The sequence below is a fragment of the Ylistrum balloti genome, unplaced genomic scaffold (assembly GCF_031769215.1).
Source record: "Ylistrum balloti isolate Yb309-2 unplaced genomic scaffold, AGI_CSIRO_Ybal_v1 Utg369614, whole genome shotgun sequence".
NCBI classification, from domain to species: Eukaryota; Metazoa; Mollusca; class Bivalvia; order Pectinida; family Pectinidae; genus Ylistrum; species Ylistrum balloti.
Window position 1 is genome coordinate 2141538 of NW_026781888.1, and position 15685 is coordinate 2157222.

The window sequence follows — 15685 nt, forward strand, 5'->3', positions numbered from 1 at the left end:
GATTAAGGATTATCATGGTAATCTAGGCGAAATAGGAGAAACATCATCGAGTGGTAAAAAACACAGGACATTGATGAAGTAGAAATATTGAATTTGATTGAGATTTATATCTTAAGTGTTGTTTAGTGGCTACACACGAACTCAGACTTGTAACCACATAACCGAGGGCTGTGGGAGAGAAAAAACTTGCATAGCATAGGAGGTGGAGTGTTCCGGGAGGGCAAGATAAAAAAGAACTTGTAATGCTGTATTGGAGATTGGGAGGGAAATGAAGGGAAGAGGAGAATAAAGCTGTCTAGAAGATGGAAAGGATCTTCAGGGTAGGGACAGGTGGGAGAGGCCATTTACTAATGTCACTACGAAGGGAAAGATGGAATACATCATTTAAGGGCGGAGAGTGTGATGTCAATAGATGTCTATCTGGAGAGAGAGAAAGGAAAAGGGAAGGAGAAGGTTATAGATACCAGCGACAAATGTTGTACTTTTCTGATTCATATCTTGAAGTACATGTTAAGTGCAAGGTTTCTGATGGGAAAAACATGAGGTTTCTGTTGAGTTTGGAGAAATCTAACTAACATGAGGCAGTTATCCGAGGCAAGGATTGTGGACAGGGATCCAAGGCTGGGATCATAGACAGGGATCCGAGGTCGGGATCGTAGACAGGGATCCGAGGTGGGGATCCAATTTGTCTGATACCTTGGGTCTACTGTGATGGATATAAGCAACAGAAGGACATCTCCAATATCACCAAATCATGCCGAACTAGGACCTATTTATAGCCTTGTTGTATATATAGTGGAAGCAATCCATTCCAATTTCTCAGAAAATTATATTAGTTCCAGACATGTTCAATATTTCATTTCTCTTAGAGTAGATACGGAAAAACCGCACCAGCAGCCAATCTGGTTATCTCTTATCTCTGTGTTTTACTGAGAACATTGAAATATGACTATATCTTCAGTTTCTGGTCCCATTATTATTTGTGCTGTAAAATACAAGTGTTATATATAGATATTACAGAACATTCCCTATTGGCAGATATCTTGATTATAGGCAATGGATCTTAGTTTGTGAAAAATTGGAAAAGATCATAGTGACGGGATTGAGATTGGTGCCTCGGGTAACCATGGCAACTGTGATTGAGTAACAATGGTATACATATTGGTTCCTTGTAACCATGGTGATAATAATATATTGGTATTGGTCCTTGGTAACATGGTAGTTGGTATAGATAATTGGTCCTTGGCAACAAGGTAGAATTGGTCTATGAAATTTGGTCCCTGGTAACCAAGGTAACGGTGGTGTTTCCTTCATACCATTCTATGATTGTCTTGGTACCTTGCTGGTATGCTCACTAAGAATCTATCATTTTGATTGGTTGATTAAAAATTTATTCCTTCTCTGGAGAAAAACGGAAATGAATGTCAGATGTTCTGTATGGAAAGCATGTGTATTTGCATGTGTGTGACAGACATGTTTTGTATATAATATAGGCTTCACATATTTATTCATGGAGATGTTGTAAGTTGAAGTAATCATCCGATATTAGTCTTGCTGGGCTCGTGGCACTTTTATCACCATCTAAATGAGGCTAGATCGAGACTGATCTGGCCGAAGCTTGTCATGTTTCTAGTGAAAAGGATTTGATTTGGTGGCATCTCTGCTAAATCAACCACAGTGGCAAAAGTATGGAAAGCTGGGAAAACAGCATGGTTCACATTAGGTCTTAATACCCAACAGAAATAGTGTTTATTAAGAAATCTTTTCATGCAAATGTTTTCACACATCCTGACATTCTTGGAAGTGCCTATGGTGTGAGGAGATAGAGATGTATGAAGGCTGTACAGAATTACACTCATTTAGCAGGGCTATTACAAATGGCACCGAATCAGAAATTTGAGGTTGGTGAGCCCAAAGCCCTGGAAGGAGAGGGAGAAACACTCCACCCACAAAGCTTAGCGCATAATTGCGAAAAGCTGATTATAGCAGCGAACAAACGTACCATATACAGTTTATAATTTCATCAAGATCAATTGTACCTTTGTAACGAATGTAGCCAATTATGCCTACTTACAAGCTTACCATTGACTTTGACTATTCTGCTCCTGTTAGGGATTATATCCTCATCTAACTGTAGTGGTTCTCAGTGGAGGGTTCACTGTACAGTGAAACCCCCAAAAAACAGTAGGAAAGTTGTTAGAAATATGGTTTGTTGTGATCTGGTAAACTCTTTGATCCTTTTTGTAGTTCCTGCCATTCTTTAATTCTCGGTAACCTGTCAGATATTACGCTGACCAGGATATCTCCATAGTCAAACAGGTTTGATTGTTATATAAACATTTATGGAATAGTTTGTGAAATTTTGTTGTACTTCAGATAACCAGATAACATATCCCGGTATTATCTTTATAATTTAGAACTGTATGCCTCTTGTAATAGTGGGTGGGGGCCATGCTCCATTCTACCGCCAGGCATGAATTTTCTTAGTTTTTGTTTGCTTTTATGAATTTCTATCTTAAAGTAAAAAAGCTGGGTTTTATTTACATCTTGATTTTTTTTTGTTTTCCAGGATAGGAAGGTAGAGACAGGATGCAAGTAGGACTTGGACAGAGAAAATGAAGATGGTGAGGGGGAGTTTGTGTAACGCCCACCTTCTGTGTATCACCACTCTACTTTACCTTTGTCGAGGTAAGTCTATCAAACTTCCTATTTACTGGAAAAAATATACAGGGCCAACTGCGTGATGTGGGTTTCCTCTTTTCCTTTACGTTAAAGGAAAAAAAATATCCATCAATTGTAAACACTTCCCTTTCATCTTCGTAAAAAATGTTTACAGAAAGATCTTCCTTAACTGCTCTTGGAGCAGTTTTTATGATCGAGTTTTAAAAATGAAATTGAAAATTGTGGAAATTTCTTGTTAAAGCTTTAGAAAGTTGTGTTATTTCACATGTAAGATAACGTTATGTTAAAATCAGAATGAGAGAGAAACAAGATCAGTTTCCATCGATACCAATTGTGGCTCATAAAACTTAAGTTTTATTGCTCATTCGTTATCTTCTTGTAGGTTTTTTCATCCTTTTTATGACAGTTTTTCATGAGAAATATTAATATTTTTCAACTTTCCTTAGTCATAGTAACATTTTTATTGATCGGTACATGTGCAGTTTGTAAAAAGTTGTAAGACGATAAAGAAACAATCTCCTGTTAGTAACTTAAGGCATAATATCAAATTCAAACCAGATTCTGAGACCGTCATCTCCTGTAATGGATTCGTTGAACACGCAAGAAAGCTACGGTGTACTCACTGACCTTTGCTTTTAATCTGATAGGTTCTCATCAAGACATATTTCTGTCTTGTTCAATCAGAAATGTTTTAAAAGACGGTATATGTCCTCCCAAACAGACCTTACAGTTTGTATAAAAACCAATAAGAACGGTAATATTTGAAATGTTTCATTGAAGTTTTGATATTATTGGCAATCTGTATACGGTAGAATAAGGAAGATTTTTCGTCTAGAACAGTTGTCGTATGCGCGATCTCTATGACGTAGGTGTTATATAAATGTATTCTTCAGTCATCTTTGTCAGAGAATTTTGCCTTTTACACTATGTGTCATTTGAACCTAAACGCTATGACGTAGGTGTGGTTTCGATCATCTTCCTGAATTTCACACCTTATTTAAAGACAAAAGATTTAAAATGTGAGATATCCGTGTTGAATCGGAAACACTTGCACTTGTCTAGTGTTGGGATGTTTAGAAGTAGCAGTCATGCCTGACTGACTCTGTACTAGTGGGCTGACCGAACCCACCCACTAGGAGATATTATACCCTTGCTGATCCGGCCACAATGTGAAATTATCCTATCTGATACCCAACATGAGGCTTATCTTTCTGAATCGGATCTGGTAATGTTTTCACGTAACTTTAACAAGTTTTGTTACTTTGTACAGGATAATGTCACCACTTCATTTCTTGTAACTCTATCAAGGGACCTACCGGATTATTACCTACCAATGAAGTGTCTTGCGGAATTTGATTTCAATTTATCTCCATACGTTAACTAAACGGTAAAACATCAATGTCTAAAAGTTCTTTTTTTAGACATTCATATACAAAACCATTAAATATCAACTTCTTAAACTGGAATTTATTTCAGTCAATTTATGTAAAGTTAACTAAATCATTAAATATCAACTTCTAAAAGTAGGAAATCTGACAAGTCAACATGTCAAGTTTAATTAGCATACAACTTTTTTTTTATCTCTCGGCAATCTGGCAGTAAACGGACTGCCTCTATAGTTAAATGTATCATGTGTCCGTACCAGCTAGCACTTCCATCGTTTTAAATCTACCCACCAATACAAAACCGAATCAGAAATTTTCAAATTAGTATTTTGTCAAGTTTCAAATATCAGTGTTCTCATGAAATTTGTTGAAATAAATCCTGTAAACTCTGACCGATAGGGTCATTGTCTTTCCCATCATTTCTCTATGACATTTAACATATTTTGAAAATGAGATTTTAGAATGTATCATTACCTCCACCAGGGGGCGCTGCATTATTTTAAAAAAAATTATATTCTCTTTAACTACGAGTTCAGTGACCAGGTTTTAAGTCCAGAGACATTATATTTGTTCATTTCATAAACCGTTCGGGTTTTCTCTTCACGATCTCTAAAAACATGTGACATTTTTTTTGTTTGTTGTCACTGTAATAAATTAATTCTCTTACAATCTAGAACAGACATTAGAAATATTTTATCAAACATTGTGGATGTCAAAATTAACATTTGATAAAATCTTATGAAATTTGTGGACCGTTACTTGTCATATTCAATATCGCTAAACAATGATTAATTTGTAGTTGTTATTTTGGGAAATTTTACAGCCAAATTTCAGTATGAATTTGAATAAATTTCCAAGCTTCAGATATGTCTCCTATTTAAATCTTTCACAGTTATCAGTATCATTTGATTACCTTTCTATAAATTTCATACAAAATTATGTGAAATCACATAATTTGGTATTGTTATTAGCACTTCTGTCCAGACACCATATGTCATGGGCTTCGAAAGGACTCATTTTGATTTGCTGGTTATCAGTTTTGACAAGTTCATAAAATGAACTGATGGAGAGGATGATAAGATGTGTTAGGAAGTTACACCTTGTGTAAGTGATTAGAAAATACACTGACGTGGTTATTACTGCTTAATCTCTAACACAAATCACATATCTGCTACAGATCATGCCGACTCTGGTATGAGTGTCTGCAAACATTTATCAGTAAAAGTCATCCAGTACATTCAAGGCATTAAATATTTATAAATGGTATTATATAGAAAATTAACAAATTGAAATTTCGTAAGGAAACCTAGGCAGTGTCTCCCTGTGGTATATTTTTTCTGCCTGGTACGGAAAGGATCTACACTTCAAACTCTCTATCACTTACCCCCATCTACTTGTGGGATTGTGTAATGCATATCACAACTATAAAAAAAAATTTTAATTTTGTTTTTGTAATGTTGCTTAACCCCTGTATGGGAGTTTTATGAATATGACAGACAAATTTTAGATGTGAATTAGAAATGCACACACTCACAAATGTGACGTAGTACAAATACCCATTTGAGACATTTCCGTTAGTACACGATTTGGTTCTTGGTTGAGTAGTTTTCAAACCGTTCCCTAAAATGTGACGAGTTAATAGCTGTGATTCACACATACCTTACAGGAGTATCATGGTTTTGTTCACCGCATGTTATTGAAAATTAAACTAATACTTGTACAGGTATGTGACTAGCTGGGAATATTTGTAGACAATTGAGTCACCCCCTGGTTAGGCGGTTAGCTAATTGTATGTCACACCATTCTGTACCTCAAACAATGGGTCAGCAGTGGCCAGTATATTGGTCAATTAAGGCACAAGGCTTTTGTGATCATTGGTGGTTGGAGCTAATAATAGAATTTTGGTAGTAGTACCTCTGCAGGATGTGTAAACTTATGTGGGCCCTAAGTAAACCTTTGTACAAAGTGTATATGGCAGGTCCATGTGTCATTGAGGAAACAATATCAGAACAGGTCATCAAGCCCATGTGTTACTTAGGGACAATATCATAACAGGTCATCAAGCCCCTGTGTTACTTAGGGACAATATCAGAACAGGATATCAAGCCCCTGTGTTACTTAGGGATAATATCAGAACAGGTCATCAAGCCCCTGTGTTACTTAGGGATAATATCAGAACAGGATATCAAGCCCCTGTGTTACTTAGGGACAATATCAAAACATGATATCAAGCCCCTGTGTTACTTAGGGACAATATCAGAACAGGTCATCAAGCCCCTGTGTTACTTAGGACAATATCAGAACAGGATATCAAGCCCCTGTGTTACTTAGGGACAATATCAGAACAGGTCTTCAAGCCCCTGTGTTACTTAGGGACAATATCAGAACAGGATATCAAGCCCCTGTGTTACTTAGGGACAATATCAGAACAGGTCATCAAGCCCATGTGTTACTTAGGGACAATATAAGAACAGGATATCAAGCCCCTGTGTTACTTAGGGACAATATCAGAACAGGATATCAAGCCCCTATGTTACTTAGGGACAATATCAGAACAGGTCATCAAGCCCCTGTGTTACTTAGGGACAATATCAGAACAGGATATCAAGCCCCTGTGTTACTTAGGGACAATATCAGAACAGGATATCAAGCCCCTGTGTTACTTAGGGACAATATCAGAACAGGATATCAAGCCCCTGTGTTACTTAGGGACAATATCAGAACAGGATATCAAGCCCCTGTGTTACTTAGGGACAATATAAGTACAGACCATCAAGCCCCTGTGTTACAAGGCAACACACCCATCAGAATTATGAATAAAGAAACTTCCCTATAGTTTTAATTATGGTATATTCACCTTGTTAATAATGATTGAACACTAATCTGAGCTGAGATTTTGATGTTTGAAGATTTTAATCATTTAAAGTCTAAATTTCTTCTAATCATTCCATTAAAGATAATTGATAAATTTTCACTTAAAAAGATCTCAAATGAAGACTGATAAGAAGCAGTATTTGACCTATTGACCTCTTCTGCTGTTTGATCAAGCCATTTTAAACAGTCTATTTTCCTCGGGTATACTTAAAAAAGAAATTAGGATAATTACGTGAGTTATTAGGTAGGAAATGTGCATGTCATCCTGTATTCAAGTCTGAGGTTACCAGTAATGCTATATATCTATAAAAATGTCCAAAGTGGAAATACAGGATGTGTAATTCACCTGAGACTTACTACTGAGTTATAATCAAATTTAATGTTGGGAGTATATAGGACAGATATATACTATAGTAGATAATTTAATTGTTGTTTTTATTGACAGTGTTTGTATACAACATATGGAATTTTCATTGGAGGTGTATAATCATTGTTTCGAGCCCCTGGGGATACGATAGAGATTATAGGGCAGTATCCCATCAAATCCTGTCTAGGTCGCTATTGTAATGGAGGCTGGTCGCTTTAGTAGACGGTGACAGAGACGTCTGTACTAACGTCTGTAGCCACGACGTTACTGAAGTTTTAATGAATGTGTCCGATTACAATCAACATATTATAAATTATCTTCAAATTACAGGCTGGTAAAAAATGCTGAAGATCTTTCTGTCCATTACCTAAAGCAGTGACAATGATTCAAATTGTCAGCATGGAGATGTGTGTGTTACCGTGGTAATGCCCTGTTGTTAGGCTACCTACAGGAAGTAATGGAAACAATTTGTGTGTACGCTTGTGATCGTAGTTACATTTCCACAGGAAGTTGGACATTTTTTATGTCCCCTTGATGTCACTTGGCGTATAATTATTGTGATAATGTTACCACGCTTTCTCTACAGTAGTAGTTGTAGTTTCACAATCGACACAAATTAAAAATGAACTATTGTTTTCTTAGAAAGTCAGTTCTCAAGAAGAAATAGATAGCATGAATTTAAGATAGGAGCGAAAATGTCATCGACACATTAGCTTCTGCCAGATTCATAAACGTCAGGAATTTGTTTTTAACATTGATTGGTATATTGTAGACTTTCCTTTTCAAACTCTCTGTGTAGTCTTGAATTTTAGATGATCTAAGATGTGTTCGGTCCACTTATTCAACACATTAAGGTTGTTTCTGTTTAAATGATATTTAAAGGTTGTTGTATGAACTTACATTGCAAAGTTGATTTCCGATTTCAGTTATAGACTGTGATTTAATTGGCACTTTAGAGGGACTATTTCTTTCTTGGAGCACTGTCACTATAGTTATTTTGAACAAGAGACCTTCCAAGTTTTCATTAGCTGGTTCAAATACTTGATGTAAGTAACATGTGTTTTCTTCCCACAGAAATTTAGCAGAAAATTACCAGCAAATGTTACACAAAATAAAAAAGGGACAAATGAGACGTGTAGTTCACTGCAGTACATTGGACCTATTATTCATCACCAATTGATCAGTGTGGAGGTTTGGGCGACCTTCTTACATTCAGTGCAAATTGCACCTGTGTATTGTTTTTTTCCTGTCAGTGATGGTGGTGCGGTACTTTCTCCCAAGAGGAAATTACGGGAAGGGACTGTTCTAGTCACGTGTGGATTCTGGGAAATATTAGCACAAAAGTGGATTTGGTAATGGTATATGAGAATCTTTTATATCATAATTCAAGAAAAAAGGAAAAAAAAGCTCAAACGATTACTTTATGAGTGGTAATTAGGCGATATTTGTTTTGGAAGATGGTAGCTATTTCGCGATGTTTTGTCATACTTGTGAACGGGGTGTGTGGTCGCCATGACGATGTACACTTGAAGTAATGAGCTGATGCAAGCGTGGCAGTCTTTTATTAATTACCTTCCGTGTCAATCGATTTCATCTGAAGTTCATTTAAGTAACCATATCAGTTTTACCTCATTAGCAGTAACACAGGTGAAAATTCACCACCCTCTGTATCACAAGGATAATAGATTGTTGCTATGGTAACAGTACTTCTTAGGACAAATGATGGTGATTACAACAATAATTTGATGATTTAAATCCATTAGTCTGTAAAAACTTAACAGAATCAGCATGTTAAGAGACAAATCAATGACTTAATGGCCATTTGAATTAGAAAATATGTTCTGAAATATATGAGGAAAAAACAGTAAAAATCTATGGTTTTTGTCTTCAGATAATTTGTGTTCTATTAATTCTTTTCTTATGATTTCAATTTCCATACCCATATCCCTTATTGTGATTTTATGAAATTTTGCTCTTTTCCGCACTTTTAAAATAACAATTACTAGATACTATGATAACAATTTCGAATGAAAACAAAGTCTGCCATCTCTACTCATTAGTAAATCAGAATTATTCTTGAAAGGATAACAAAATCATTTGAAATGCGTAAATGAACTGACTGACCAAATCAAAATTGCTTTTTGTTGCTTTTTCTGTGATTTTATCAGGATTGCTGATGTAGCACATCCGTCCAATAACAAATTTCTGACTGATAGTCCCTTCCGTTATAACCTGGCATCCCTATACATAGATACGTGGGATAGCTGTTCTGTTCATTATTAATTATTTTATCATCATACACCTGGATCAGACTACCAATATCATTGAGACTCACAACTCTGTTTATACCCCACATACCATCTGTACATGGCTGGGCAATCTATTCAATTTTTCATGTAATGTAGTGTTTTAAGAATTTATCTTCTCCCTCAAGGACTGTCCTTCGTACTTTGACCTTCAAAGGACGTTGTTTGACCTTCTTTAAAACCAACTGTATGCCCATATTTTTGTTATTAATGAATATACAGGTTACAAACGGGTGGATAATGACAAATTTTTGGAATTTTTTGAGAGTCTGATACACCCAAGTAATTGAACAGGGCAGACTGTTGGTGTACTTTTGTATCATAATGGCAAACTCAAGACATCCATGAAGGTGATGGAAAGTGATGCATGTGGGGGGAGTTATACCAAGTTTATATATTACTGAAGGAGATTTCGATTGAAGACGATCAGACAATTCTTTCATCATGGTAATACACCGGTCTTCATGTCTATTCATGTTTTATCAAGTGGCCGCGATTCATCAGATGCTTTTTATTCTGAAGGACTCTTGCAGAGATCCCTTACGTAATTAGGATGACAGAAACCATGGTGGCTGTGCTGGTGGATGTTGCTGTGAGTGGCAATCAAACTGCTTTCATGAAGGTGATGGAATTATAGGTTAAGGTGTACCGACGACATCAGAGAGATACACAACACTTCACATTTAGCATTTAATAGTTTTCAATATTTGCGAAAATTACTTCTGTTTGATGAGATACACTGACTCAAAAAAAAGTAGCTCTACTCTGCTGAGAGTCATTGCCTATTAAGAGGCCATTAATAGTACAATATGAAGGGGGCAACTTTTCACAAGGATGGCTGCAATAGAGTTGTTTCCCGTCTTTAGTACAACCTCAAACATTTACTGGGTTTGTTACATTTGAAGACTGTTCTTTGCCACCCATTAATAGTACATTATAAGACAGTTAGCATTTTTGCCAGTTTTTTACTGACCTACAGCGAAGGAGAAGTTGTTATTCCACTCCCTCGTGTTGTGTTTTATGTCTCCGCAGTTCTATGATACTGTCGAAGTTCTCCTCAGTTCTGTGATGATATTGAGTTTTCCTGTTGTAAAGATGAGAGATTTGTGTTTAACTGTCTACCAGAAATTCTGCCCAAAGAGTACATCGACCCCAAGATGGGGGAGATCACTAGATAGAACAGCTGTCAGTATCAACAAGGGGGGGACGTTTAATGAACAGAATATTCCATGAAATTTGTGTCCAAAGAGTACAACAACACCAATGTAAGGAAGATCACTTAATGGAACAGCTGTCTAACAATATCAACAAGGGAAGATGCTTAATAAACAGAATATTCCATGAAATTTCTATCCAAAGAGTGCAGCAACCTTAAGATGTTTGAGGGAGGGGGTGTTGGTGTGTGGGTGTGGGAGAGGATCAGGTGAGTGGATCACTTAATAGAATAGAAGGCAGGGTGCTTAATGAGCAGAATATCCAATGAAACTTTTGTCCAGATCCAGTGTTCACAGACCCCAGGGTGGGAGGAAGTTCACTTAAATAGAACAGCTGTCCGACTATATCAACAGGTGAGGGTATTTAATGAACAGAATATACCATGAAACTTCTGCCCAAGAGATCAGCAACGGACTGGAGGGGGTAGATCACATAATAGAAGAGCGGTGATAGGGAGGGAGCAATTATGTTGGAACAGTCATCCGATAAATAATTACAAGAACACCATTTTTGATAGAATTTGTCAGTCAAAAATGATTGATAAAATCTGAAATATACCTGGAAGTTGGTTAGGGTCCTTTTTAGGCAGTGGATATCCTTGTAGTAGCTGGTGGCTACCTCAAAGAAAAACATATGACAAGCATGAGACATGCTTTACATAGCAACTGGGGCAAAATACCTTGCCAAAGGACACAAGCATTACAACAGGATTGTTATTATCCTGAGAAAAATGAACCCCAAGCTTGTATACTACACTGTCAGAGAAGTGTCTATAGATACTAGGTATACACAGCTCAGCATCATGTTTAAAGTCATATTGTCAATTCATGTGATTCACATTTGCCCTACATTTAATGTCAGGCCGACACCTTTAGAACAGGTCTCTAGTTTCCAATTTTTTGCAGTCGCCTGACTTTGAGTTGTATTTTGGTGTAATTTTCATGTCACCACTGTGTTTAAGTGAGGACGTAACAAGTTTGTTGACATGGGAAAAGTGTCAGATGATGAATGAACCAAGTTTTTGAGGGATATTTTTGAAAACAGTTTTATTAACTTAAAGTATTATATCAAGGGAGACAATTTTGATAAGTCCTAGAAGAGAGATGAATGTGTGTTTTATATATGTTCAGGTATAGTCTTCAATGCATATACCACAATACTGTTATACATCTTTAAATAAAAATTAATCATTTCATCTACAATTAGGAGATTTCCAACAAGGTACTAATTTACGCCTCTCTTGTGATTTTCATCGAAATTTGACAATTTTTTAAGATGCCTATGAATCTCAAAAGGAGTGAATCAGTTTCATTTCCTTACAAGATCCAGGGGGTAGTGGTAGACATAATCAGCATATTACTTCTACTGATAAAGCAAAATAGCATTAATGTAAAATAAATGAATGAATGTGAAATTTGAGATCCGGAAACTTTTAGAGACAAAAAATATGTCAGTTTGAAGAATGTAACTAGTTAATATTTAGTATTTCTTAACATGGTAGAAGCTATCTACTGTGAACACATGGTAATGGCTGCCTTGATGAGGCCAGCCATGCTAATTAAAGCCGTTTGGGAATTAGGATATCCTGTGTGATGCCTGGAAAATCATTTAGGAGCTGTTAAGGTGTTGAATAACTAGACGTCACCTGAGGTAGACTATTAGTGAAATAGTCACCGACCTATCAAGCAACTTCATGACTCGCCAATTCTTTAAAAGCCTCATTACTCTCGTTTGTAGCAAATTCAACATCACCACTTAATTGTCTGTGTGAAATTCTTACATTTCAAGCAGCCTCACAGCACGGATTTATAAAGCTTCATTAGATCATAAAATCAATGACAAATTATCTATTATCAAATTAGAAATTAAATCTCGCATTACATCAAATTTTCATGCTATTAATTTTTAACTTAATTACAAGGAAAAATTACTTGTCGTAATCTGATTTTGATAATTTTATATCCCCGGTTAAAGATTTGGATTGATATGATTTTGAAAAAAGTAAGCAATTTGAATTTTATTTTTTGAATATTGCTGCTTCAGTGTAATCCTACATTGTGAAATAACTGTTGATTTCTAACTTCAAAACATTCCGACTTTTAGCGTGGATGCTGAACTGACTCACAAGAGTATCATGCAGGTGTTTAACATCCATTCAGTAAAGAAAAGTGCTGTATAACTTTCAACTTAGAATTTTGTTTCGATTGTTGAAAGACTTATACTTAGATGTAAGATATATGTATGTATGGTATATTAAGTATGTAAAGCTGCCTTTGATACCTGAGAAACGGTTAACGACAGGTGTTTGTTAACGTCCTTATTTAGAAGGCCAGGAGTCACAGGGTCATAAATAATTATTTGTTACCTAGACAAATTTAACAAAAGTCTTTCAGCAAAATATCAAACCTCTCTTTTGAAAATACAGGTGTGCTTAATTTGACACCACACACAAATTAAGTAGTTATCATAAGCGACAAAAATGGTGTTATCCGTGCTGGAGATCGGGTGTGAATGAACGACATGTTGTAGTGGCATAGAAATCTGTAAAGTGCCATGTCAAAGGAAAGGTCAGCTATTTATGTTAATCTTTTACTGTGAAAATCAGACAAAAAAAAATTAACCAATACTGAGGTAATTAGACTTAATTTTTCTTGAGTCAACGAAATCTAATATATCAAAAGTCGTTTCAGAATGATATTCTGTACAAAAAAATTACAAAAGATTTCGAAATGCATCTATTCATAAGTTGAATTGAAGCATAAATGTTATTATCATAGCATGTATAGAAAGGCATGCCGTCTCCCCATCTGTATTTACCATTACCCCTGTTGTATTGGAAGATCACAGACATGTCTGAGGACTGACAAACGACAAAAACAAACTTGTGTTATTATAGAGCACATCACAAAATATTGATAATGGTAATGTTGATGCAAGGGCCGATTCATTTCCAGTAGTAATGTAATGTTATGGGATAGTTTTGTGTAAAATCACAGCAGAATCAGGGTGAGTCTTTGAGGTACCAGGAATTATGGGATTATTAAAGTACCTCTTTGATTAGGGTACATTGTCATAGTTCCTGGAGAGTATTATGGGATGATTGATGTACCAGTGGGATCATGGTAAATTATTAGGATTATTTAGGTATGATAAAGATACATTAGTATTATTTATACTTTGTCAGCGTTACTGAAGTAAAACAATACAATCTAGAATCAAATTTAATTTTTTTGTTCAAATTATATTCCAAAGTATTTCTGAAATTAAATTGTGTTCTATATAGATTTTTTTCGTTATGGCTCCTTTGAGTTGAAAAAAAAAATCAGCTGAAGTGACAGTTTTCCTTGCTTCCTGATCTAATGTTTTCCTAAAGTCTTATATATTGTTTTACATTGATGTTCAGACCTAATCTGCGAGGGCTTTAGGGAAATCAGTTCTCTAGAATAAGGAATCGAAGCAGACTGTTGGAATTCTGAAGTGACTGATAGAAATAAATTTAAAATTAGAAAAAAAAAAAAATTCCAGAATAAGTTACACTTACATACTTACACACTTTAAACATCCCTTCCATTTATTTAATGTGCTGAAATATTAAGTACTTCAAGAAAAATAAAATACCAAAGATGAAAATGAGAATTGTGGATATCACATTGCATGTACCTGATATATTATGATATGATTCATATCTGATAAAGCAGATAAATGTGAGAACGTTTTGTAGAATGTTGATTTTCTGTCATGTATCAAACAAGCTGAGGGTAGTTGCTAACATTACATAGATAACTTCTGAGAATTTGGTAGATCTTTTCGTAGCTTGTCATAGGATTTAAACTGGCTATTATAACATATGCACTTACGGACCAGGCCTTAAAAGACTACTTTCGACACCCATTGTGGCCACAAGTGCTTTTTGAGGTCACTGCTATTCTGTTACACACCTTCAATACAGGGGTCAAACTGGCTATGCTGGAGCAAAGCACATGCGTCATGCCTCGTAACTCCGCCCCACCTCCAATTGTTACACCAGGGGAGTCGACCTTACGTCCCGCCTAGCCCTTTGTAGTTAGCCTTTTATCAGTACATTTAGGGCAGATGTATATTTTGTAACACATGGGTGGTCGACAAATCTGACACCAAACACCGTGCAACATAAATAATGAATAGTCTTACTGTCAAAACACTATTTTGATTGTAAATGATTGTTGCATGTTTAATATACTTTAATACTGATATGGAAATTATCCCCATGTATATATACTTAATCAAGGTTAATCTTTCCATAAAATATAATTTCAATGTTCAGAATCCCGTTTTTCCTGATATTTTTTGTGATACTAATTTAACCACAATTATAGAATTTTAACGGTAAAAGTATTTTGAATATTTTGCTTACATCGGAAAAAAGTCGTAGAAAAATCTCATTAAAAGGTTATTTACTGTCTAAATGATGTAAGACAAGTGTAAGGAATGTTTAGCTCCTCCTTAAACAGGAGAGTTCGTCTTCTCTCTCTGATGACAGATAACCTCCATGGAGGTCATGTCAAGGTCATACATCGTTACCTCATTCTTGTTTTAAAGCGAACATAAATATCGTACTCTACAGAACTTTTGGCACTCGTTGCAGTGGCGCAGTGACTTACTGTTGTTTCTGACAGCGTAATCCTGACGTTGTTTTGTACGTATGCATTGACTGATTTTTGTCTGGGTACGGCCCTGGTATCTGTACAGGACATCACTGGGGTTAAGGACCAAAAGTCTAAATCCAGAATTGAAGACAGCTGAATTTTATTTCCATTTTGAGAAGATGGTATCTGCATTCTGACAAGAAGATCATGCTGGGTTGGGGTCGACAAATA

At 35.8% G+C, this 15685-nt stretch overlaps 1 protein-coding gene across 4 annotated transcripts in view; it reads left to right on the plus strand.

The window, feature by feature from the left end:
* The window catches only part of LOC132548086 (roundabout homolog 1-like), a 140477-nt gene that overhangs the window by 58798 nt on the left and 65994 nt on the right, over positions 1–15685 (plus strand). For all 4 annotated transcript variants that reach the window (XM_060211921.1, XM_060211913.1, XM_060211928.1 and 1 more), the window contains one exon: positions 2570–2688. In XM_060211921.1, coding sequence (XP_060067904.1) covers positions 2616–2688 — 73 coding nt within the window. In that variant the 5' untranslated portion in view covers positions 2570–2615. The remainder of the gene's footprint in view (positions 1–2569; positions 2689–15685) is intronic.